The sequence below is a fragment of the Erinaceus europaeus genome, chromosome 2 (assembly GCF_950295315.1).
Source record: "Erinaceus europaeus chromosome 2, mEriEur2.1, whole genome shotgun sequence".
Classification (NCBI taxonomy): domain Eukaryota; kingdom Metazoa; phylum Chordata; class Mammalia; order Eulipotyphla; family Erinaceidae; genus Erinaceus; species Erinaceus europaeus.
The window spans coordinates 77,091,855-77,119,850 of NC_080163.1; the positions used below are offsets into that span (position 1 = coordinate 77,091,855).

At 37.7% G+C, this 27,996-nt stretch overlaps 1 protein-coding gene and 1 long non-coding RNA gene across 4 annotated transcripts in view; one reads left to right on the plus strand and one right to left on the minus strand.

Moving 5' to 3' along the window:
• On the minus strand, positions 1 to 26,673 carry ERI1 (exoribonuclease 1). The gene is made up of 7 exons (XM_007519957.3): positions 26,381 to 26,673; positions 17,518 to 17,696; positions 12,862 to 13,072; positions 8,992 to 9,075; positions 7,370 to 7,479; positions 5,893 to 6,007; positions 1 to 1,070 (listed from the first exon to the last, which is right to left on the minus strand). Exons 1-7 carry the CDS (start codon positions 26,486 to 26,488, stop codon positions 828 to 830), a joined length of 1,050 nt encoding a protein of 349 aa, XP_007520019.1. The 5' UTR covers positions 26,489 to 26,673; the 3' UTR covers positions 1 to 827.
• The window catches only part of LOC132535839 (uncharacterized), a 611,211-nt gene that overhangs the window by 24,142 nt on the left and 559,073 nt on the right, over positions 1 to 27,996 (plus strand). The gene's annotated exons all lie outside the window — the stretch shown is intronic.

The following is a 27,996-nucleotide window of genomic DNA, read 5'->3' on the forward strand; positions in this document are numbered from 1 at the left end:
TAGAGAACATTATTTGACTTTATTAACCTCACTCATCATGTTGGATACAAATGTAAAATTAAGCAGTGGCCCTTAATTTTAAGTCTATTTCTAAGTTTAGTCTCTTAGATTTAAGCATTAGAGAAAACATGTTACAAGAAAGGGGAAAAAAAAAAAATCCAAGTCCATAAAACTTCACTGATTCTAATGTTTTGAGCTACAGCTCTTACATTCTTTTAAATGGCATTTTAACTTTCCATTAATCCTAATCAATAATTGAACTTTTAACCCTTTAATTACAAATTATGAACTAAAATGTAGGCAAATATGTATACTAATTACTTCATGAAATTTACCACAGCTGAACTTCACATTTAAAACTAAAAAATAATATATATATGTAAAACAAGACTGATATTCTTAAAACCCAAAGATTACTTATGAAGCGCCCCCTTTTAATATTTGCATTTTAAGATCTGGTCGAATGATGTTCATATGTTCCTACAAGTGTTTTAAGTTCACTAGGCTCTTAATTTCAAAGAGAGTCAATAAACCTACGCATTTTAAAACCAAAGAGAACACATCTTGGACATTTTAAATTATAAAATCCATTTCTAAGCAAGGTGTGTTACTTGGGTAACAAATACTGCTCGTATCAAAAGTGCTGGTGACAAAGAATTCAATGTGTCCACCCTCAAAAACCTGCTCATGTGTATATACATAGATTGTAATTGTAGTAAGATTTTAAATGTTTAAGGTGCCTAAATTTTGCACTGCAGAACTCAGTAATTTATCTGCTATGCCTTTGTAACTCCAGTTAGAGTGAATGATCCAAGCAGATGGAAATGCTATTTTCTAGAATGTGGCATTTGTGGAGCTGGAGTGCCCTCTATTGGTAATGAAGAGGATACACTCATTAGCTGTCCTGCATGCATCTTCTCATTAATTCGAAGTTCACATCCATCCTGAAGCATTCGAGCTGCTATTCGGGCAATGTTCTTAGAGTCATCAAGGCCACTGTGTGGACGTCCATCATAATCCATTCCTAGTTTTTCAAGCATTATAGTCAGTTTTGTTTGGCTTCTAGGAACCTGAAAAATAAACAAGTAGCTTAGTGAAACATTCTTTCAAAAAGAAAGAAACTGAAAATTAACCACTACTGATAAGCTTAAGCAAATGGCAAAGTTCTCCTGGCCAAATGTAGCAAATAACGTAAATCTTCAAAGATATAAAAAAAAAAAAGAAATCTTGAAAGCACAATATAAACAAACAAATCTAAAGATAACTAAAATTTTGAGATTTTTATACTTTCAAATCACATTTGGGGGGCTGGGCTGTGGTGTACCCAGTTAAGAGAGAAGCAGGCACCCAGTTCTGGGGCTCAAACTGAGTGCCTCAAGCATAAGAGTCTCATATTCAATTAGTGGGGCTACCTCCATGGCAACTATCAACAATTATCTTTTGTTAACATTTATTTATTATCTTATGTATTATGTATTGGATAGAGACAGAGAAACCGAGAAGGTAGGGAAAGATAAGGAAAGAGAGCAAGATACCTGCAACACCGCTTCACCACTCAATGTAACTTTGATCCTTGAAGGTGAGGACTCTGGGCTTGAATGTAGGTCCTTGTGTGTTGTAACATATGCACTCAATCAAATGGGCCACTGCCCGGCCCCTATCAATAATTATCTTAAGTTGTAGTACCTCAATGTATTCTGGGTCTTTTATTAAGTACTGCTAGAAATATTCACTTCCAAACTCCTAAGTCACTGAGTATCTATCTTAGAAATGCAAAACAAAACAATGAAATACCATGTCACACTAATGAGAATGTCAGACATTAAAAAGAGTAGAAACAGATTATGGCTATTCTGAGTTGTGCAGTTATAAGGGTGCATGTATCTTTTCAAATTAGTGTATTCATGTCCTTTGGATATATGTCTAGGGGTGGTATTGCTGACAATAAGGTATTTCCATTTTTCCTTTTTTCTCCACATCTTCTCCAATACGTGTCATCTCTTGTTTTGTTGATGTGGGTGACTCAAAGGTGTGAGGTGGTATCTCATTGTGGTCTTTATTTGTATTTCCCTAGTAATAAGTGCTATGAAACTTTTTTTTTTTTTTTAATGTTTGTGGGCCATCTGAATATCTTCTTTAAAGAACTTTTTATCATATCTTTTGAACACATGTGGATGCAATCTAAAATGACTAGATAAAGAACTTATGGGATATATATATATTCAGTGGAATACCACTCTGTAATTAAAAAGCTGTGATCTTATCAGCTGGAACAGAAAGGATATAACTGAAGGTGTTGTTATGCTAAGTGACCTAAGTAAAAAGGTAAAGGAAAACCACTGGATAGGGAATATAGATAACTAACACAAATGAACTTGCAAAAAAAAAAAAAAGACTGGTAGTCAAACTGTCTCTTGGACTTTGTGAAAGCTACTAGGGTTTGAGTAGGAGGGGGAGAACTTTGGTGGAAAGTGTGGTGACTCACACACATCATTAAGGGGGTAAAATACAGTTCTGAAAGTTGATGACTTAGTAAAAACACTGTTAAATCACTAATAATATAATCAGGTGGCCAAGTAATTCCACTTCTAGGTAGTTATCAAAGAAATGAAAACTTGAAACTCAAGCAGATACTGGGAGCAGATACTAGAAAAGCTCTCAGTATAGTACTGACCTCTAAGGGAAATAGTAGGGAAACAGATGACTTTTGGGGAGTGGTTTTGAAAGGATTTTAACAAACTAGGTACTTAGACATTTTCATCACATACACCGAGTGAACTACTTCTTTGCTATCCAGAGAAACATTTGACTTCTGGTTGCTAGATTCTTAAATCACAAAGAAACTGAGTCTGTGGGCAAATCATGTTGCAAAAGAAAACAAGATCTTGAAAGTCCATATTTTTGCTTGGGTGTGGTAGTGAGGAAAGCTACTGGCGAGTCTGAAGACTTTAAAGCCATGTGGAAAACTACAGAAAATGATAGACAGTAGTTTTCCTCCCTTTCAATAAGAGAGTATGACTGAGTGATGGACCCTTTCCATTTAAGCTTGTGCACAGTCCAAAAAGTGACTCTGAGCAAACAGCTTTGTATGGTAGGGTCTGATGATACACTGGAGATTAAAACTTACTTATCTGCCTTGAGAATAGTTGTTAATTACTGCAAAAAAGGGTCCTATCATTCAAGGAAAGCAATGTAAATTTCACTGCTGTTTTCAACTTTTATGTGTATGAGCAAGCCTTTTATTATATAACAAGGGCAGAATTCATCTAACTTCAGTGCACAATGAAATTCATATGAACAAATGTTAAGTTGAATCCAGAATTGCCAACATATACAAAACATTAAAGAACAAAAAATTCAGAACATTTTAATGAATATACTTAAGAATAAAATAATTAATACATTTATTAGTTTATTCACATAAACTAATATTTGAACCTGATTATGCCATACAGAAGAAGCTTTTCTTTTTTTTTACTTTCTGAAATTTCGCATAAAATTCTGTTTGGGGACTAGGTGGTACACCCAGTTGAGTATACCACATTACAGTACATAAGGACTCAGGTTCAAGCCCCTGGTCCCCATCTATAAGTGGTAAGGCAGCGCTGCAAGTGTCCTTCTTTCCCTCTCCCTATCACCCCCTCTCCTTTCAATTTGTCTCTATACTAAGTAAATATTTATTTTTTAAAAAGTGTATTTTATTTGTATTCATGGAATTCAGTCTATTTATAGATTTTTTAAAAGACCCTTTTAGGTTAAAGTTGGTTGTTTAACCAAAAAGTAGTGCTTTCCTTATACTTGGTTCTGGGGCTTAGTTTCTACATAACTCCAATGCTCCTGAATTGTAAAGGGAGAAAGTAAAGGAAATAAGATATTAAAAAAAAATAGAGAGGCCTAATAGTAGTGCACCTGGCTAAATACACACATTACAGATCACAAAGACCCAGGGTCAAGCCCCTACTCTCCATCTGTAGGAGGGAAGCTTTATTAGTGGTAAAGCCGTGCTGCAGGTGTCTCTTTTTAGCTACCTTTTCACTCTCCCTTCCCGCTTGATTCCTCTCTGCCTCTATCCAAAAATAAGTAAATAAATATCTAGAAGAGAATACATAGGATGATTTTAGATGTCTAAGGAATAATCATTTAGATTAGAAAAATGAGTGTCAAGGGAGTCAGGCGGTAGCGCAGTGGGTTAAGCACACGTGGTGAAAAGTGCAAGGACGGGGTAAGGATCCCAGTTTGAGCCCCCAGCTCCCCACCTGCAGGGCACTCACTTCACAGACGGTGAAGCAGGTCTGCAGGTGTCTATCTTTCTCTCCCCCTCTGTCTCCCCTCCTCTCTCGATTTCTCACCGTCCTATCCAATGACAGCAACAACAACAATAACCACAACAGTGATAAAATAACAAGGGCAACAAAAAGGGAAAAAATGGTCTCCAGGAGCAGTGGATTTGTGGTGCAGGTACCGAGCCCCAGCAATAATCCTGGAGGCAAAAAAACAAAAAGAAAAAGAAAAACGAGCGTCCAAAAAAAAGGGAGAGGGGAATAACATTGTCGGCAGGGTAGACAGCATAATGGTTATTCAAAGAAACTCTTGATGCCTGAGGCTCTGAGGTCCCAGGTTCAATCCTCCACACCATAAGCTAGAGCTGAGTGGTGCTCTGGTTAAAAATAATAATAATAATAATAATAATAATATTACAAGACTGGTGGAATATTTTTGAGTACTTAGAAGTGATTTACAGGGAGTCGTGCGGTAGCGCAGCAGGTTAAGCGCATATGGCGCAAAGTGCAAGGACTGGCATAAGGATCCTGGTTCAAGCCCCAGGCTCCCCACCTGCAGGGGAGTCGCTTCACAAGTGGTGAAGCAGGTCTGCAGGTACCTCTCTTTCTCTTCCCATCTTCCCCTCCTCTCTCCATTTCTCTCTGTCCTATCCAACAACGATGAAACCAACAACAACAACAATAATAACTACAACAATAAAACAACAAGGGCAACAAAAGGGAATAAATAAGTATTTAAAAAAGTGATTTACAGTTAAAGGGAGATAAACTGTAGTAGACTTTTTTAAGTCAATTATTAAACTTAAGCAAAAGTTATTAATACTCCCCAGCCAGAGGAACGTAAGCAGTTTGATTATTTGGTTGTATAAACACACAAGAAAGATACAAGAAGGCAATCAAGGAATCGTGCCTCTTTAATAGTACTAAATCTTCATTGTCCTTTCAAAAAAATGCATTTTGTTTATTAATGAGAGAGAAGAAGGGGGAATGTAGGGGGGAGAGAGCAGAAGAGAGAGAGAGAATGAACTTGAGCATCATTCTCTCTGACATGAGATGTTGGGGACCTCACACTTAGGAGTCCAATACTTTATCCACTGTGCTGCCTCCCAGACTGCATTCAAAATACCTCAAGCTGAACATTAAAAAGTAGTATAAATATGTAATTCATAAACATGAAAGTTAAATTGTAAAAATACAGCTAAAAATTAATGCCTCAGGAAAAAAAGAATAGTACTAGTGAGCATCATAATGGAAGACTGATCATTGCTTTTTAGCCATGCACTGTGATTTTTAAAATCTACAATAAGCATATGCAATAATTCGGATTAAATTAGAATTTAGTGTATAGCATTTGGTATACAAGTAATCCACATACTGAATAACCCTTAGCTACAAACCTGTTACTGAAAGTCATGCATATTGTTAACTTAATTAAAAAACAGCAGGCTAAGTAGGAAAAAATACTTATTTTTATTTTTCTAAACACATATAGTAGCCAACTTGGAATCTAAAAACTAACAAGCAGTTACAAGGCCTTTTTCTATAAACAATGTACATGCAGAGTACTATATGTTTATCAAGAGCAGTATAGTAACCAAAATATATAAAGTACCTTGTAAAAATTTCCATAAGACTTCCGAATATTGATCCATTTTTTAGCAAAAGGAGGGTATTTGAGCCTGCTTAGCCGGCACTGAATGTTCAGGAACTTACTCATATCCCATGACCTTATTAACATAAATCAAAAACAATAATTAAAAGAAAAATGATGAATGTTATGCTAGTACTCAGTTGTGTATTGTAAATCATTCTATTTGTTTTCTACTTACATTGTTATCTCCATTTCTTATTCACACATAGTATTAAGTTTAGAAGAGTAACCTCTCTTGCTCAGTAATATGGATTCAAAACTTTAAAAAACAAGTAATAGGGGACCAAGTGGTAGCACATTTGGTAAAGTACACGTCACAATGTGCAAAGCCCCAAGGTCAAAGCTCCAGTCCCCATCTCCAAGGGAAAGCTTCAAGAGTGATAAAGCAGTACTGTAGGCCCCTCTCTCTCTTTTTCCCCTCCCCTTCTCAATTTGTCTTTATCCAAAAATAAGTAAATATATATAAAAAAAGGAACATGGCCATGCTAAATTTTCAGACTTTTAATTACTCATTAATTAATTGGGCTTATCTTTATAATATATATGGTACTGAATACATGGGGAGATTTTAACCTTGGGTATTCATAATTCTAAAACAACGCTTTTTTTTTCTTAAACAACTCTTAAGCACCATTTTAATACCTATACTATATTAAGCAGTTCTTTGAAGGCATGCTTTTAAACAAAATACAAAACAATGAATAAAATATTTAAGAGATAAAAGTAGTTGGCATAAAGAGCTCTGCTATAGTGTATGTTTCTACAATATTAATCAATCACATAATGCAGTTAAGTAGACTATTCACTGCATAATGTATAAATAGTGTCGATTCATACATGGTTTATTCAGGCAAAGGTAGTCAGAATAGTAATGGAAAGAGAAAGGTAAAAGACAAAGAAGCTCTCAACTTACCTGTTGTATGAGCTGTGAGAATACTTGCATGTATATTTTAAGAAAAGTGACTATTCTTGGGATCTGTTTCTGTGCATTTGTAATAGCCTCTGAGACTGTTCCCGCCTACCCTGAGTTGTTCATCTGAGGCATCTGAGTTTTTCCCTGTTTTTGTTTTACTGCTCTGATAATAAAGTTACACAGATTTTAAACAATCTGGCTCAGAATGTGAAGGTTTTACAGAATCACACATACTGTACTCCAATATAAACACCTGTATACTTTAGTAACAAGCAGAAACATTGCTTACTTATGTTTAAAAGAAAAACTGAGTTGCTAAATGTTAATAAGGAGGTTGGGGTTGACTGTCTTATAGTGGAGAAAGATACACTGGTGGTAGATGAGAGTGTTGGCACTTAGTTTGGGGAGATATGAAACTGTACTTGAGGCAAGTGTTGTTTTACAAGTGCCTTGTAAAACAACAAACACTTCCCCAATAAATTTTAAAGAAGAGTCACAAAGATAACAATTTTCTTTAAAACTCACCCATCTGTTAATATGGAGTATTTATACTTTGTTCCTAATTCTTTCACTTTCATCCAATCAATTACTTTTCTTAGTACCTGAGGGAAGGTATCAGCTCTGTCCACTTGATCCTGAGAACACAGAAGCAAAATACATGAAATCATGGAGGGAGAGAGGAAGGGAGGGAGGGAGGAAAGGAGGGAAAAGAACAATATAACAAAGTTGTCTATGATGGTTTAAATTATGTATGATTTCCTTGGCTGAGCTCCACCTGACAACAATTAATGTAATTAAAATTGTTTATAGTCAAGTATTAAGGATTGCTTTCACCTGAAGTATATAACCCTCTAAGAATTAAGATAATTACCAGTGGTTCTCCTTTTAAAGGCCTCAGCTTAGTGGCCGATTGTCCAGAAGGGAGGAAAGGGAAATTTCTTCTCAAACTGAACACCATAGTCCCCCACGCCACCCCCATCCCCCAGGTGATCTCCCTACCTATCTAAAAGCTCATAACCTCCCACAAAAAACACCATTACAGGTTAATTCTCCTAAAAGGTTAAGTTGAATCCATTACACCACTTCTTTGTTTAAAATTCTCCAAACACTCAGAATAAAAAGGAAACAACATTTCATAATCTGTCTCCCTTTACCCAACACTTTAGCCTTATTTGTGATCATTTTCCATTTACTTGCCCATACACATTTACATCATCCAAACTACTAACATTTAAGCCAGTCACAGCAGTATATGCCCAATATTTTTTCTACTGCCTATATACCTACCATGACTCAACCCTATTCAACAATTTGAAGGTTTTTTTTTTCTTTTTTACTATCTGTACTTATTTTGTGAGTGATCAGATGACTGTTCATATGCAGTACTGCAGAGATCACGCCCTAGGCCTCACGGATTCATTGTTCATACCCTACCACTGAACCACCTCCCTGATTTGAGGGTGTTTCTCCTCGGTATTCTCTTCATTCTTTTCATCAAAGAAAGTTCTTTTAACTGGATTTGGTGTACTGCACCAAAGTAAAGGACTCTGGGGTGGAGGAAGTGTTCAGGTCCTGGAACATGATGGCAAAAGGAGGGGAGCTAGAGGGTTACATGGAAAACTGAGAAATGTGACACATGTACCAACTATTATATTTTATATAAAGTCAGATAGTAAACAGATATGTTTTAAAACTCTATTTCCAGGAGTCGGGTGGTAGTACAGCAGATTAAGCACACGTGGCACAAAGTGCAAGGACCAGCCTAAGGATACCGGTTCGAGCCCCCGGCTGCCCATCTGCAGGGGAATCACTTCACAGGTGGTGAAGCAGGTCTGCAGGTATCCATCTTTCTCTTCCCCTCTCTGTCTTCCCCTCCTCTCTCCATTTCTCTGTCCAACAACGACGACATCAATAACAACAACAGTAATAACTACAATAAAAAAAAATTCCTTTTCCCCCATCTCAGGTAGTTAGTGGTTCACTTTGTCATTATAGCTATTTCTTTGAATACAACAGCAAAAGCTTAACCAAAGAAGGAAGTGTCAAGTTAATTTAATAACAAGTATAATCACAATAGTAATTTTTAAATATGAAATAAAACTTTAAAATGTCTTCACACTCTAGAAAAAGGAATAAAGAATTTTAACCTGAGTAATTCCAGTTAGATTGATGCAGAAATCAGAAAGTTGTGTGTTAATCTCTGGTCTCACATACTGCTGAAATGTATCCTCCTACAAGGGAAGGACAGAAAATTACTTTCTCTGACTTAAAATACATAACACATAACCAATTCAGTCCCATGAAGTTGTAATTTTGAAATTGCACAAACATCTCGAGTTTTAATAATTTAATCAATAAAAGGGACAGATGTTTCTGGAGTTTTAATAACTTAAGGGTAACTCGCTACCTCCAAAGCACTCTAATTTTAGTTCAAAAATTATATTTCAGTTAAAAAATTTAAGATAAAGCAAGCCCTCAGAGCAAACTTAAATACAAACTTATCTGAGAAGCAAAAAGTTGGTAATTTTATTTGTAATATTTTAAAGCTGTAGAGTCTATTAATGTATCTCAGTATTACTTCAGGATACTAAGGGCTTTTTAAGTAGAAATAAATCCTTCTGAAGCAATGTCAGGCTTCAATTATTATAAAATTAGCTCCAGACTATTCTCTTAAATTCAATAATCATTTTTTTAACTTACCACAAGTTTATGGTGTGCACACTACAGCTTGCAAACATGGGATGGGGTGCAGAAATATACAGTTATAAAGCTGTTTATATAGTAGAGAAGACAGGAACAAAGAACCCTTTGCAGTGACCAGTTACAGTAATAGATTTGCCCTAATTTGCAGGGGAATAGTCAAAGGTTAACTCATAGTCAACTATGCAAAGATAGTTTAATCTCTATGGTTTGTAGTGCCTAAATAAGAAATGACGTAGGTCAAATTGGTTTTACAAAATAGGATAAACTAAGCTTTGTATGACCAAAACAACGGTATTACTATTTTGTATTTATGTGGGGCCAGAAGAAGTTAGTAGGGCACGTGGCTTACCATGTGTAAAACCTCAGTTCTGAACCCCTGGCATCACATGTGAGTACTACAGAACCAGGGACATAGACGGTGGAGCAACAGTTCTGTGTCTCTCCATCTCTGTCTCTAAATGAAACAAATGAAGAAAGAGGGAGAGAGAAAAAGAAAGGAAGGAAGCAGACAAGCAGGAAGCAATGGAATCACACATGTACATGGTCCCAGAATCACAAAATAATAATGATGATGATAAATAATAAAGGAGAGAGAGATTTATATAAAAGAGAAACAGACCAGAACACTGCTCAGCTCTTCTGGGACCTGAGGAATGCCAGTCCTGTGCTCCCTATGTTCTACCACTGAACTAACTCCCCAACATGAAGCAGTTTTAACTGATCTGCTCAAGAAATTTTCAAATTGAATCTATATTTTTCTTTTATTTCAACAGAATAGTGATGGGGAAATGGAGGAATATGAAATGACTATCTTGTAGGTACTAAAAAATAAGACTTGTTGCACTATCTTTGAAATTTACTATGGTTATAATTACTTAAAGTTAAAACACAGAGATATAAGGCTAATATAAGCACACTAGTGTATTCAGATAACAAACTATAAATGGTCATAAGCACTTATAAAAGAATAAAAGTAAAGAACACCTTCACTTCAAGCATTATATGCTTTAACTTACTAGATGTTCTGCACAAAGAAAAACTGCAGTTACTTGAATGTCGTAAATAAGTGAGCCTATGTCCTCTTACTTTTAGGAGGGGATTTAAACAGTACTGCCAAAGAAATAATCAGGTAGCCTTCATTAAAAAGACTTAAGGAATGAACAAAAAGAACTCTTTGCAGAGGGAGGAGGAAATAGAAAGGGAATAAGGAGCAAAGACCCTAAATAAAAAAAATTACTCAAAGCTCTGGGAGGTGAATTGGTAGAGTATTTTTGGCATGCCTGGCGTTTCTCAGAAACAGCAAGCAATCAATAACAGGACAGAGATAACAAGGCCAGATGATACTTGGGGTATGATTTTTCCTTTGAGTTCAAGGAAAATCCATTGAAGAATTTTAAGCTGAGAAGTAAAATGACCTTCTATTTTGTGAGAAACAATCTAGTTACTGAACTGAGAATAAGTTGTACAACAAGCACAGAAGTATAGAGACCAGTAAAGCAATGAATGCATCTAAATCCAGACAAGAAACGACTGGGGCTTAGGACTGAGTCATAGTAGCGCAGTCAAAAGGGTGAATTCTGGACATATTATGAGGGCAAAGAAACAGAAGTCCCTGTTGGTCCTGCTATATGATATAAGAGAAACAGAAGACAAGAATGACTATAAGGTTTCTGAGCTGAGCAGTCAGAGTTGACATCATTCAGGCCAAGGAAAGTCAAAGATAAAACAGGTTGCGGGTTAAGTTCAATTTGGTATGTGTTAACATGTTTATTTAAATTTGAAACAGAAATGTTAAATAGGCAGTCTGAATCTGGGTCAGAAATCAAAGTTGGAAAGACACTAGAAGCTATATAGTTTTTGAAAACTGTATGAGTTCACTAAGGGAGAAAAATCTCTATAAAAAGGACCTAAGATAGAAATAAAGTTAGGAAGGAAAGGAGAAACAAGCAAAGGAATTACAAAAGGAATCCTAGAAGTTGGAGTAAAACAGAAAGAAGTGAGATAATGATCACTTGAAGTGTTTCAAGTTGCCAGGTTGATATCCTAAGACATTAGAAGCCCAGGGTTTGCATGCCTGAGGGCCCAAATCTCTGATGCCACTATTAACCAGAGTAAGTGGTGCTCTGGTCTCTCTCATAGAAAGAAACCATTTGAAGTACAGGATGATCAGTTCTACTAGGCAGCAGCTAAAGGCAACACTGACAAATGGTATTAGTGGAATGATAGAGCTGAAAACATAATTTAAATGTATAGTGGTGTGGCCTAAGAGAGAATGTAAGGAAACAAGACAGATGTATATATAGCTTTGTCAAAAAAAATGTTATAAAAAAACAAAGACATGGGTAAATAAAAGTTAATGTTTTCCCTCATATGAAAAATAACAGCATGCATGTATCTGATGGGCACAATGTAGCAGAGAAAGCAATAAATCATTACTGTGCAAACGAGGGAGGGGAATTTCTGGAGCTGTGTCTTTGAGTTAAGGCAGTAAAGTCTGTTATGTTATAAAGATTATTTGCCTTCATAGCTGCTACTTTTCCTTCTCACTTACTAATTTCCAATCTGCTTTGGACAAGGAAATTATATAAGGTTGATTAAAAAATATAACTAAGAGGTTTTAAACAGTTGAGGGGGGCCCTATGCATTCAATGCACAATGTAGAGCTGAGTATCCCTAATGTACATAGTACACAGAGTGAACAGTATATAGCAGTGGTTTTCAGCCCTGAACGAAGTAATTTTTAAAATGATGATGTCAGGGGCCCTACCACAGAACTACACCAAACTCTAGTACTTAGGCAAGTATCAACACAGCCCCCCACTTACACACACAGAGGAAATTATGACATTCAACCAGATTATGTGCTCTAAGCAAAGAGAAACAAATACTGATTTTAGTTACTAGAAAAAGTGAAGTCACTGAAATGTTTTATTAGTTTTCTATTAAGCAAATAGAAAGTTCATAGCAAGAGCAAAAGACACATTTTAGAAATTCATTTATATATATATTTTTATTTATTTGGGTACAGACAGAGAAATTGAGATAGGAGGGGGAGATAGAGAGGGAGAAAGAGACATCCTTCACCACCCATGAAGCTTTCCCCTTGCAGGTGGGGACCAAGGGCTTGAACCTGGGTCCTTACGCACTGTAATTTGAACACTTAACCAACTGTGTCACCACCTGGTCCCACACACTTTAGAGATTCTAATTCTAGTTAAAACATCAAGTAAGTTCCTATGACCAACACTCTGTAACTTGGAAGCACAGATTAGCTACTGCTAAAAAATAAAATCAAAATACAGCAATCTACTTACTATTTCTAAGGTATGTGTATTTAACAACACAACAGGAAATTCAATTATTTCATGTATGAAGTCAGGTGGGTTCCCCTCTTCACAAGTAGCTTCAAAGTCAATAATGCAAATGTAGTCATAGTAAGTGTCAGCGCAATTACTGTCTTTCAACATGAGCTTCTGCTTCTTATAATAGTTTTTCAGCCTCTTCTTTAGTACATCCTTCACTCCTCTATGGAAAATAAAATAAAATAAAATAAAATAAAATAAAATATACTCTTAGGTGAATTTCACAGTCATGAACCTGAACTCTCAGGTACTTACAATAGGATGGATAGTTCCAGCGTAATTTAACAAATACTAGCTAAAATAAATGTAAAGAAAGACTTAAAGATTAGGTAGCAAAGAACTATCAATACGTATAATACTGTCTTCCTTTGAAGAAGCCTTAGAATATACTAGCATTTTCTCCATCATATACTATTTCAAATAAAACCAAAAAACAAAACTGAGCCTTTTCAGAATACACCATAAATGTAACATATAATATGATAGCATACATGATATAGAAGCTGAAGCTAAATGAAAGCATTACATACCTAACACAAAGCTGAATGTCTGATCTGGTCCATGTGGGGGGCAAACCTAACCATGTACAATGTCCTAAGTTCAAGCCACCAAACCAGACAGGAGTAACACAGTACTAGCAGGAGCTCCACAAACGGTAGTGTCTCAGAGATAGGGGGAGAGAGAGGGAAAGAGAGGGAGGGGGAATAGGAAATTAACAGGGAGGAGGAGTAGCGGTGAAGTAGTCTAGGACCAGTGGAATTGTGCCATGCGCAAGGCCATAGTAACATACACACATAGAGAAAATAACAATGAGTTGAACATCCGTTATTTACTTAACTAGGAAAACTAACTGAGAAGATAAACTGGAGTAAACCATGACCAAAAGACTACTTAGTTACTAGATCTTTAACTGGAAACTGGTTTCTTAATTTGCATTGGGTAGAATGTAACTTAAGAGATTACATGTGTTTTGAAAGATATGTTCCACAAACGGGGAAGGAGAAGGGCAAAGGACTGGTCTAAACTGGTAATGATTAGTAATAGTGGTACTGTTCTTCAAACAATACGTATTTCTTCAAAAAACGGAAAATCACAACCAGTCTTTAGACTTGCTTCATGAGTTCTATGATGGTTTAAGAACATAAAACAACAGTAAAAATATCTAATTTACAATCAATGTTTTGAGCACAACCACCACTAGTAAATTTTTTTTTCTATTTTATTGGATAGGACAGAGAGAAATTCAGAGGAGAGGGGAAAACAGAAAAGGAGAAAGGGAGGAGAGAGGGAGAGAGGGAGAAAGAAAGAAAGAAAGAAAAAGAGAGAGAGAGAGAGAGAGAAAGAAAGAAAGAAAGAAAGAAAGAAAGAGAGAGAGAAAGAAAGGAAGGGACACTTTGCAGACCTGCTTTGCGACTTATGAAGTGTTTCCTGATGGGGTGGGGGGGAGTAGGGGCTCAAACCCAGGTCATTGCACATAGTATCATGTGCATTTAACCAGGTGTGCAACCACCCAGCCCACTACCATTAATAATTATTAAAAATAATTAACTTTTGTTTTCCATTGAAAAAGAATCCTATCCATGAAAACACTGGTATTTTAATTAGCATTTCTTAATTTTTATCTTTACTTATTGGCTAGAAACAGAAATTGAGAGGGAAGGAGACAGGACGAGAGACAGAGAGACACCTGCAGTACTGCTTCAACACTTACAAAGTTTTTCCCCTGCAGGTGGTGACCAGGGGCTTGAACCTGGGTCCTTGCGCATTTTAACATGTGTGCTCAACCTGGTGTGTCACCACCCGGCTCCTTTAATGAGCTGTTTTAAGATGAAATGCTATCATGTTTCTTTGCTTGAATACCTCAAATCACCAATAGCTAAAAAGGAATCCCCTGAAGTCTTTCAATATTAAGATACTTTGAATGTCCTGTGTCATGCAATGGCATTAAACTACTTTTCCTTTCTTTGTTGAGAGAAACTATATTTTTTAAGGGTTGCCTGCAAATTGGTAATAGCAGCAATACAAATATCACGGGTTGGTCCTGAGAGAAAACTGTCACTTACAATTTCCATTGCCACTTCACATCCAAGCAATCATTACTTTTCCCAATTCCAACTAAGGAAACCACTCAGAACCTGGTAATCCCTAATTCCTTTGGTACAGCTGCCACTACGCTCTTGTGTCATGGCAAATACCTCTATTTTCACAACTCTCCTATTCACTCTTACCATATTCTTGAGAACTAGGTATTAATGCCAGTTTCCTGCTAAAACATAATCAGTGGCACCCTCCTGTTTACAAGGTAGTAAGGGAGATTTTAGGATCAAATTCCTCCATAACTTGGCTACAACCTATTACCTCAATATTATCTTTAAACGTTTTCAAATCACATACTATACTACATATCTCAGAGAGAAAAAAACATTATAAACCATTGCCTGAAAATGTGGTGCATTTTCAAGTTCTATAACTTTGGTTGTATAGTAGCTGGAAAAAAAAATATTGTGTAGCAGAAAACATACATACAAATATTAAGCTTTGAGTTATTTTTTCTTAAAACACCCAGATTTCTTCTGCTTCATATGTCAATTCAAATGTCACCCTGAGCTCCTATATTAAACAGTACAAAGACAGAACTTCAGTATAACTGGTCATTTTGTATTGTGATCATTTGTTTGTAAACCAAAAGACTAAGGGTTTTCCAGAGTGGGTAACATACTCTGACATTTATAACTCTAAATGTTTAGTGAAGTGCTTTAAATTCATCAATTGTTTACTGAGTAACTGAATAAGTAAGCTTATCACGAGTAAGCAACTGATATAATACATGAGGCCCAAATTTTGCTTATAAAATCATTTGTGGGCTAAAGACTGTACATTCATATTTAACATCAGAAATTTCTCCATAAATTATAATATAGATGATATATTAGGAAAAATATATGCTCTGCTGAAAAATAGTGAAGATCAATTTTTAAAGGAAAGATGACAAATAATAATAACAGAATGAAATTTCAAGCATACCCAGAAATAATCTGTCAGTGTGAGTACAGAATTTTTTCCTTGATAATGAGCAGTTCTACCACAAGTAAAAAAAACATGTTTTTCTAAATTTCAAAGCATATCATGCATATCTTTGTCCTAAGACAAAATGAAGTGATTTTACAAAAAAAAAAAAGAAAAGAAAATTAAATGTGTACACTAAAACAAAAAAGGAGACACTTTATGGTAAATGATTTTTTTTTTTTTTACTATTACTATTTAGTCTCAAAAAAAGTCTATTTAAAGAAAATTTCCCTGGAGTTGGGTGGTAGCGCAATGGGTTAAGCGCACATGGCACAAAGTGCAAGGCGGTCGCTTCACAGGTGGTGAAGCAGGTCTGCAAGGTGTCTTTCTCTCCCCGTCTCCCCCTCCTCTCTCCATTTCTCTCTGTCCTATCTAACAACGACAACATCAGTAACAATAACTACAACAACAATGAAGAACAACAAGGGCAACAAAAGGAAAAATATAAAAAAAAATTTTTTTAATCTCCCCCTTATAGTAGGGTCTGTCTCATGCATGCACAATTTCCCCATTCTCGGGATGACCACTTCATTTAGAGAGAAAGAAAAAGGGACAAGAAGAAGAGAAGAGAAGGAGAGCTATCATAGCACTAGAGCTTCACCTAGTGGTGAGGCACCCCGCTGTAGTGCCAGGTCTCAAACCTGGGCGGTGGCATGGCCAAGTACATATCCTACCTGGTAGGCAATCGTTCCAGCTCCTATAAAAATAAAATTTATGGGAGTCGGGCTGTAGCGCAGCAGGTTAAGCGCAGGTGGCGCAAAGCACAAGGACCGGCATAAGGATCCCGGTTCGAACCCCGGCTCCCCACCTGCAGGGGAGTCGCTTCACAGGCGGTGAAGCAGGTCTGCAGGTGTCTATCTTTCTCTCCCCCTCTCTGTCTTCCCCTCCTCTCTCCATTTCTCTCTGTCCTATCCAACAACAACAACAATAATAACTACAACAATAAAATAACAAGGGCAACAAAAGGGAATAAATAAATAAAATAAATATTTAAAAATAAATAAATAAAATTTATGGGGTGGGAGTATAGCATAATGATGGTTATGAAAAGAGACTTTCATGCCTGAGGCTCTCAAGTCCCAGGTCCAATCCCCCATACCACCATAAGCCAGAGATGAGCAGTGCTCTGGTAAAAATAAATAAGTAAATAAATAAAAGAAAAGAAAATATATGGTCAAAAGGAAGTAGAGATATGTTTAATTTCAATATAAGATACAATTATCCATCAACAAAATATAAACAATTGAAACAAATGTAAAACATATTTAATTCATATGTACTTTTATCCACTGCCAGTAGACAGTTAAAGGTTTTCTTTGGTTCAGTAATCCTGAGTTATCTAAAATACTAACAACAACAACAACAAAAATCACAGCTATACACATAGCCTCACATATAAGAATGAAAACTACTGATATTAATCGAACTGTTCATAGTAGTTAATTCCAATGGTAAGATTACAGTGATTTCTAAATTTTCAATGACTTGAAATCTTTCTAGGATAGACACATGTTTTATAATTTTAAAGTTATATTTAATTACCTGGTTTCAAGCTTGAATTCTGAAAGTTTAGCTCTGAGTTCTTCTTTACTCATTCTATTAATGCAGCCATTTGTTATCGCAATCTCTTTGTAAACTGGGTCACTGAAATCACTTACACTGGAGGTAATGAGCTTAGATTCATGTGTTTCTTGGCCATCAAATCTACATCGTTGTTTTCTCTGCCAAAGAAAAAAAAAAGATATATATATATACACACACACACACAGTTTACAATTAGTGTAAGCATCTTAAAGATTTGAACTTCTGAGAACCCTTTCTGCCATATATACAATAAAGTGTTACTGCACCTATTAAAGAGTGCAGCATAAGCTGAACACTCTGATTTTTCCTGAGTAACTAGGTTCCTTAAAGTCAATGAAACGACTTCCGAAGGTGTGGCTATAGAGTGGCAGCAGCCAGCCGTCACTCTGCCTAGTCAACGAGGAAAATAAACAAAAATCACCTGAAAACTCAACAAAATAGGACTAGGATTTCTTGGGAAACTCAACAAGTCACAGGTGAGTACAGACATGTGAACAGAAAAGGGGTAAGGGAGAGATTCCTGGGACTAAAAGGCCATACCTAGGGACAACTGGCACCAAACTGGGAAAGTGACAGCTGAGGCACACCACTCTGGGTCTGAGGAAAGAAGGAAGGAAGGAAGGAAGGAAGGAAGGAAGGAAGGAAGGAAGGAAGGAAGGAAGGAAGGAAGGAAGGAAGGGAGGGAGGGAGGGAGGGAGGGAGGAAGGGGAGAGAGAAAGAAAACTACCTAAGCACAAGTGAGTACAGACACATGTGGCTTGTGAATCGAAAGGGGGTAAGGGAGTAATTCCCAGAACTAAAAACTGGTGCACAGGGACAGTTGGCACTAAATTGAGAGATTGGCAGTGGAGCCACTGAGCCGCACCACTTCCAAGTCCAAAGTTAAACAACAAAGAACTTTTAAAAAGAAGCAATAATCTAAAACTCACCAATTTACAAGTGTGACTTCTTCAGTTTCCAGTGCTATTGCCCCAGAGGCTGGAACAGCAGCAGGGAGACCCTATATTGACATCAGAGACACTGATCCTGCAAGGTGACTGAGGTTAAAACCTCTCGGGCAATTGTGCTGCGGGTTAAGCGCAGGTGGCGCAAAGCCCAAGCACCAGCATAAGGATCCGCATAAGGATCCGGGTTCCAGCCCCCAGCTCCCACCTGCAGGGGAGTTGCTTCACAAGTGGTGAAGCAGGTCTGCAGGTGTCGATCTTTCTCTCCCCCTCCTCTCTCCATTTCTCTCTGTCCTATCCAACAACGATGACATCAATAACAACAACAATAATAACTACAACAACAATAAAAAACAAGGGCAACAAAAGGGAAAATAAATAAATACAAAATAAATAAATAAATAAAAACACCTCCTCTCCCCCATCAAGGTAAATCAAACACATCACCCACAGTGCCTCCTGCTGGCAAAACAAAGCAATACTAAATGCCCAAACTGATATACACAGACAACAATGACAGAAAACACAAACAACCACAGATCTCGAGGGGAAAAATGACAAAGATAGACTTCAGGAAATTATGAAATCACTAAGAAACTAAAGTTACGATTGAAGAACTCAATGATCGTTTTACAAAAGAATAACAAAGTGTGGGGGCGGGGGGAGACTCCAAACAGACCCGCAGAGCCTAAAGGACACTTTAAATGCAGTTCGGGTTGAGGTTAAGAGGCCTCAGAGGTAGACTTAATTAGGTGGAGGAGAGAATATCAAAACTAGGACACAACCACCACACTCTGAATTTAAAACTCTTGAAAAGAAAAGGTTTAGGAAAAATGAAGAACTTCTCTCTGAAATAGCAGACTCCATCAGAAAGATGAACATCAGAGTTATTGGGATCCCTGTGGAAGAGGAGAAAAAGGAGTAAAGAACATATTCAAAGGCATTTTAGCAAAAAATTTCCTTGACTGAACAATGTTCAAAATAAAGAAATCCAAGAAGATGAACACACACCTAAATTTTTAAATCCAAAACAGTACAAATGGACCCTGCATCCAAATTGGGAACAAGAAAAAAATGTTCCAGGCTGCCAGGGAAAGGAAGAAAGTCACATACAAAGACAGATCCATCAGGCTTTCATCAGACTTATCACAAACCCTAGAGATAAGGAGGGAGTGAAATGCCATATTCAGAGTACTCAAAGATAAGAACTGCCAGCCACAAATTCTGTATCCTGTGAAATTATCTTTCACATATGAGGGAGAAATAAAGGTCTTCGCAAACATTCAGAAACTGAAGGAATTTGCACTACCAACCCTGCCTTGCAAAATTTCGAGAGGGGTACCAGATGAAAAGAAGCAAAAGAATTCTAACTTTTAATGTGATGATCAGTATTAGAATAAAACCAGAAACACAGTAACAAGGAAAACCAGATATAGGAAAGGGGAGAGCAAAAAAGGTAGAGCAGCATAGTCTAATTCTGGTGAACCAAGGCTAACTTAAGACAATTGTAGATATTGTAAGTTAGATATAGTATTCATGATAATCACAAAATATAGCACAAAGGCAAATAGAAAACATATGTACAGTAGGCAAGACCACCATAGAAAACCATTCACATAAAACAACAGAAATAAACAGGAAAAAAGACAACAAGAAAATAAAACAACCTCAAAACAAAAACCAGAATGAATATAAACAAACCACATTTATCAGTAATTACCCTAAATGTGAATAGCTTAAAATCTCACCATCAAAAGATTCAGTGACTGAATGGATTAAAATGTAAGAGGTTACACAGGCTCTTGCACTGAATATAGGTCCCAGATTAAATTGATGGGATTTACAGTTAATAGCACTTTTTTTAAATCTTTTTTTTTAATTTGTTATTGGATAGAGACAGAGAGAAACTGAGAGAGAAGGGGAAATACCAAACAGTAGTACACTTCTGAATAATATTTGAGTCACTGAAGAAATCAAAAGAGAAACTGAAGAGACCAACTACCAGACCCTGTGGGATAGAGTAAAAGCTGTCCTAAGAGGGAAGTTTATAGCATATAGCAGTACAGGCCCACATTAACAAACATCGAAGATCTCAAATAAGCTACCTAACATAACAACTAAACCAACCAGAAAAAAAAAGAGAGAGAGAGAGACTCAAAGGTCAGGAGAAACAGTAAAAATCAGAGCAGAAATTAATGAAACAGAATTCAGACAGATAATTCAAAAGATTGGGAGTCAGTCGGTAGCACAGTGGGTTAAGTGCAGGTCAAAGCGCAAAGACTGGGGTAAGGATCCCAGTTCAAGCCCCCGGCTCCCCACCTGCAGGGAAGTTGCTTCACAATCGGTGAAGCAGGTCTGCAGGTATCTATCTTTCTCTCCCCCTGTCTTCCCCTCCTCTCTTCATTTCTCTCTGTCCTATCCAACAACAACGATATCAATAACAACAACAATAACTACAACAATAAAACAAAAAGGGCAACAAAAGGGAATAATATTTTTTAAAAAGATAACTCAAAAGATTAATGAGACCAAGAGCTGGTTCTTTGAAAGGAGAAGTAAAATTTAAAAGAGAGAAAGCTAAAAGCAATCAGGAATGAAAAAGATAAAATTACAAATAAAAGAAGGGGAGATAACAAAGAATCATATATGAATATTATAAACATCTCTATGGGAATAAATTGGACAATCTAGATAAAGTGGATGCATTTCTCGAATTATACCACCTATCTAACCTAATCAAAGAGGAAGTAGATAGCTTAAACAAGCTAATCACTAGTTTAGACATTGAATCCATCAAAAAAAACCTTCTCAAGAATAAAAGCCTAGGCCCTGATGGCATAATTAACAAATTCTCTAAGACTTTCAAAGAAGAACACTTATTCACTTCAGACACTCCAAAAAATTGTAGAAGGGCAAACACGTTCTATAACGGAACATCACTTTGGTCTCCAAAGCAGTAAAGGACTCTGCCAGAAAAAACTATAGGCCCATATCCCTACTGAACATTGATGATACTGAACAAGATCTTGGCAAATCAAATCCAGCAACGTATCAAGAGAATAATTTACTAAAGCCAAGTGGGATTCATCCCTAAGAAACAGGAATGGCTCAACATCCACGAATCAGTTAAGATATCCTATCAACAAAAATAATGAAAAAATTACCTATTAACACCAACAGATGACAAAAAGGTATTTGACAAGACCCAAAACCCATATATGATAAAGACACTCCAGAAACTAGGGATAGAAGGGCCATTTCTCAACATAATAAATAGCATCTATAACAAACCCACAGCTAAAATAGTTCTCAACAGGAAAAACTGAAGGCTTTCAACCCCCCTAAAATCGAGAACCAAAGATGTCCATTATCTGCTGTTATTAAGCATAGTTCTTGAGGTCCTTGCTACCACAATCAGACAAGAGATACCAAAGGCATACAGATTAGAAAAAGAGAAATCAAACTATAACTATTTACTGATGACATTATACCTAGAGAACCCCCAAAGACTCCACCAAAAAACTACTAGAAACAAGAGTAAATTCAAGAGTAGGATACAAAATCAATACACATAATTCTGTGGCATTTCTATAAACAAACAAGGAATCAGAGGAAAAGAAAGTAAAGAAAACTCAATCCCACTTACAACTGAGTTCAAAAAAGATAAAATACCTTGGGATGAATCTCACAAAAGTGGCAAATAACTAATACTTTTACTTACCACAGTGCTCTATAGAACATATGTTTTCACAGACAGTATTCTAAAAATTACAACTAAACCAAATTGCAAACCAACATATAACCTATGCATATATATTTATATTCTCAGTGATTTAAGTTTTTTTAACTGACTTCATTTCACAGCTAATAGAAACTCTCAAATTAAAAAAAAAAAAAATCTAGTTTACAACTTCCTATGACCTAAATCAAAGGAAATGTATTTACTCTCAAAACACAATTTCTAAAGTGATACATATATATCACTTAGCAAAACTAGTTACTCTATTAAGAACTTTTTCTCATAAGTCAAAATCGATATTAAAGCATGATCTAATTCTAATTACTCAACAATCAGACCCAGAAAACTTTAGTAATATTCACTTGTTATTTTTCACATGCAGTTTACAAAGGGCTTATTCCAGATGCCAACATTCAAAACTGCTTTAATACTTACTATTAATCCATACGAAAGCTTGTCAATTTAGTTATAATCTACCTCATGTCCCCAGATGAACTTTAATTCAGATTAAACTAATCACAATCAGACCCATTGTCTCTGATTTAAAACTGATGTAAATGATTCATGTGCTATTTTGTACTTTAAGCTCTCAACTTAATGTAACATAAACTTACTCAGTGTAACTCTAAGAACTATGCTAGAATACTCAGTAATTCTTTTCTGATGAAGAAATCAGCAGTTACAGTGTGAATTAATAAATTTAAAAATAAGTATATTAAAGCTTCTTATAGACAAGTTAAACAACTTTATTTTGTTTATCTTTAGCCAACAGGTACTTAAGTTTTTCAAAATATTTTAAACTTACGATACCTGACTACATTTAAAAAATTTTTTTTTAAATATTTATTTATTCCCTTTTGTTGCCCTTGTTTTATTGTTGTAGTTATTGTTTTTGATGTTGTCATTGTTGGATAGGGCAGAGAGAAATAGAGAGAGGTGGGGAAGACAAAGAGGGGGAGAGAAATATAGACACCTGCAACCTGTGAAGCGACTCCCCCGCAGGTGCTCAAACTGGGATCCTTACATCAGTCCTTGCACTATGCGCCACCTGCGTTTAACCCACTGTGCTACTGCCCATTACATTTTCTTTTAATTTTTAATTTTATCTTTTCGTTCATTCACGAGTGACACATCAAAGCACTTGGTGTATTAGCACCTTCACAAGGTGCAAGAGCTCTGAAACTGGGCCATTTGCATGGCAAGGTAATACCCTACCTGGCAAACTATCTCTTTGGTCCTATTACCGCAGTTTAATCAGGATAATTCATCCTTTATCTCTGTACTTAACACCAAATTTTAAACTTCACTATCAGTCAGGTTAACATGTAGGTCAACACTGAAAAATGGTTTGCCAGTACAGATGTCTCAGTGAACTTAAGCAAATCTTCTCTTTTGCTTAATTCTGATTCACTAGCTTAATTTTTATTTGCTTTGCTTATGAAATTTTCCCACTAGCAACTCTGTGGCCTCTTCCAGATATGCTAGAAGCCATGGTTTCTATCAGGTATTTACTTCATCTCACAGACCCAACTCCAGCCTTCTTTCTTCAATGGCTTTCAGGGGAGTTAAGTTTCACGCTCAGTAATCAGGAACTCCTCCCAAATTTCAGGTAGAGTATACTAAAGAATTCCAAAGATGGATGCTTTGGTCACTCCACTTAGAAGCATAAAGAAATTACTAAGGCCATTCATGTCTTATTACCTATTCAAACCCCCTCACAAAATTCACTTAATAAATCATAGACTGTCAATGGTATCCTTCTATATTTTTGTTGATCTGTTACGTCACACACATCTTCACAGTGCTTTGGCATTCTGCAATTTTTATGCGTGCAAGTAAGTGGCTGTATGGCTTACGTTACTCTCAATTGGAGTATCTAACATAATGGGAAATGACAAGGAAAACTTTTTGTACAAGCGCTTTACCGACTATCTGGTCACAAATACTTAATGAGTCAGTGAGCTTAAAGATGTACGAAAAAAGGCCAGTACTTCAAAACTGTCTTTCCTTGTGATAAGGGATTGACAGCTTGGCCCATAAAATGTATTTTTAATGAACAAAACTTGTTTCAAGAAGAAAATATATTTTAACAGTAAGTTAAAAAATAACTTATCAAAAGAAGCTTTGTGGCAAGAGCATTTAGAAAATGTTTCTGAAATGTTATTACCGCCAAAAACTGCCATTTGTACAATAAAGTAAAATTAAGAAACAGCATGATTTAACATGAAATTTAACATGATTAAATTTCATCCAAAAGAAAAGGCCTTACGAAATGAATCTGCCTACAGTAACAACGGTGAAAATACAACACACACACACACACACACACACACACACACACACACACACACACACACACACACACACACACGGCTTTCATTTAAGAGCTTTTATATGCTTTTATGGGGCCAGGTGGTGGAGCACCTGGTTGAGTGCACATGTTACAATGTACAAGGACCCAGGTTCCAGCCCCTGATCCCCACCTGCAGGGGGAAAGCTTTGCAATTGGCAAAGCAATATTGCAGGTGTCTCTCTGTCTTTCTCCCTCCCAAACACCTCTTTCCTCTCAATTTCTGGCTGTCTCTACCCAATAAATAAAGATGATAATAATTTGAAAAAAGGAAATCACAAACCAACTTGCAACACAGGCACAGGTCACGTGTCACTCTATCTTCAGTTTTAAAACTTTGAAGTATAGTGAATATTCAACATTTCTCTTGTTTAAAAAATAAAACTTTAAAAATTACTTTGAAACTAACTTGCATGATTGAGAGTATCTCAGACTGAAGAGGTGTGATAGAAGAGTGGTTCTTTAGAGAGAAGAAACAGGAACGGTTGCTTTGAAAATAATACATTTAAAGACCAATGAGAAAACGATGCTAAGATCAGGAGGAAGAAGATGGCCTGCAAATGGCGCATAAAAAAGACCCTCAACATGAAAGACAACCCACCATAAGAGAACGAAGGAGGCCAGGGGCAAAAGGGAAACACTGGGGTGGGGAGAGGGGATGAAGTGAGCAATGGAAGCAGGTGCTACATCCTGAGGGCTTTAAGGGCAAAGTGAGACAGGGACAGTGAAGTCACCCAGTGAGATGAAAGATCTTAGCAGGAAACAAGGCTAGAAGGTTTTTAGAAGCACCACCCACCACCCACCAGGCACACACTCCATCAAGTTGGAGTGTCACCACTTATTATCAAAAGAAAACAACCAATTGCAATGTTAAGAGTATTTACATTCTGTGGAGCCAGCCCTTAATTACAGTCACCGAGTACAACAAATAAATCATTAGCCCCCCCATACAAAATTTTACCTCACAACCAGTGACTTGTCAAAACAACTGAGGAAAGTCAGTCATCCACCTATCAACATAACATCGATGTGAGTTCGTAGTCAATGGGCCAATAAAATAAAATAAAATAAAATAAAATAAAATAAAATAAAATGGAGGTGGGGAGGGGGGAGGCAGGGGGAGGCAGGCGGTGGCGCACCTGGTTAAGCGCTCACATCACAGTGTGCAAAGACCCGGGTTCAAGCCCCTGGTCCCCATTTCCAAGGGGGAAAGCTTCACAAGTGGTAAAGCAGGGCTGCAGGTGTCTCCCTGCCTTTCTCTCTCTCCCTCCCCTCTCAATGTCTGTCTCTATGTAATAAATAAAATTTAAAGAAAAAAAACTCATGTTAAAAAAAAAAAAAAGCAAAGCCAGGATGAACCAAAATCAATCAAACACCTGCTGTCAAGGCCCATAGGCGACAAGAGCTGAGTGAGGTGTGAAGAAGTGGCGGGAGGAGCTGAAAGGGCACAGGCCTGCGTGGGGCTTTCACAACTGTCACCCCGGGTGTCAGGGCTGGGCTGACACCAGCAGGCAGCACCTTGCGCCCGGCGCTCCCTGCAGAATCCGCGGCAGAACGTGGGCGGCGCCCGGGCTCACAGCTGTTCCCTCCATCCATCCAGAGGGGAAGTGGGGCCCCGGGGACCCCAAGGCCCCCAAGACAACCAGCCTGCGGGGACCCCCACCCCCACCCCAGACATGGAATCACCCGGGACGGGGTCCGAGGGGCGCGCAGGCCCCTCACCTCCCGACCCCAGGATGGCTGCTCCGGCGTCGGGGCGAAGGGGGGTCGCGCAGGCTGACGCCTCACCTCGGGGTTCGCACGCGGCGGTGCCCCCCCACACTCCGCCCGCGGCGCCTCCTGCCGCGCGGGAGCCGCGGCCCTGCAGCCCGCCTGGCCGCTCTCTTCGTCGTCCATGGCGGGAGTCAAGTTCAGAAGAGCGAGGCTCCAGACCACACTCGGTTCTTTCAAGCTTTTCTCGGAAAGCTCGCCGCTTTCCTGTGCCTCCTTCGCCTCCTCCGTGGAAAAACGACCGGGTTCGCGTTCCCGCGGCGGCAGCCGCACAAACTCCAGCGGACACCTCCCACTTCCGGGAGCGTCCGGCGTCCACACGCCGCGCAGGCGCAGTGAGCGGCGCGCGCATCCGGAGAGCGCTTCTACCTGGAGCGGGTGGGAGGGAGCAAGGAGGGGCGGGAAAGAAGGGGAGGCGCGCGCGGGAAGGAAAGAGTCCCCTGCTCAGCTGTCATTTCGCAAATGTCTAGATGCTTGACTGCAGAGGCTTGTCACCCTCAGAGTAAATGGTCCCACCAACGCCCCCTAACATAAATTAGAAGAATTTTAATTACAGCAAATATCACTTATCAAGCACTTCGAATTTTCTGGAGTCAGAGATGTCTACCTCCAAGGTTTTATTACCCAGAATATATATGAAGATTCCTATGGCACAACTTCTGAACCAGTCACCTCTTTGTTTTTCTTTCTTTCTTTCTTCCTTTCTTTCTTTCTTTCTTTCTTTCTTTCTTTCTTTCTTTCTTTCTTTCTTCCTTCCTTCCTTCCTTTCTTTCTTTCTTTCTTTCTCTCTTTCTTTCTTTTTTTTTGTCAGTATTAACTCAGTTCCGACAATGTAACTTTGGACGCGGAACTGCAGAAAGCTATTTAGTAGGATTGCTCTTCTGGTTTCTTTCCCTTAGAAGATATAGTTTGTGGGGGTCAGGCGATTCCAGCCCCCGGCTCCCCACCTGCGGGGGGCGGGGTAGCTTCACAAGTGGTGAAGCAGGTCTGTAGGTTTCTTTCTCTCCCCCTCTCAGTCTCCCCTCCTCTCTTGATTTCTCTCTGTCCTATCCAACAACATCAATGGCAACAATAACGACAACAAGAGCAACAAAATGGGAAAAAGTAGCCTCCAGGAGCAGTGGATTCGTAGTGCAGGCGCTGAGCCCTAGTGATAACCCTGGAGCCAAAAAAAAAAAAAAAAAAGATATAGTTTTCAAGAAAAGGAAAAAAAAAAAAAAAAACACCAGTGAACACTACCAGGATCTACAAAACAGACCATTACTAACTTCCTGCAAACTGAACCACTTGAACGTTTTGGTTTGATATATGTGCCTCAGTTAACAATTAGCTAATCCTTCTCCTACACTGAAAATTATGTGGACTTCAGTGCTGTTGCCTAAATCCATAGGAATGCTAAAATACAATAACCATCATTCAACAGGTGTGTGTGTGTGTTTATGTATGTGTGTTTACCATCACCAGAACTTTACCTCTTTACACACACACCATATACTTGAATTCAAAGGACTGATATAATTTTAACATACTATTGAAAATTATAACTTTTTCAAATCTTCAGTAATTAATGATTTTCTCCAAGTTGTCTGTATTGTTGTTTAATGTAAGTGTGTATTCTTAGTTAATGGGTTTTG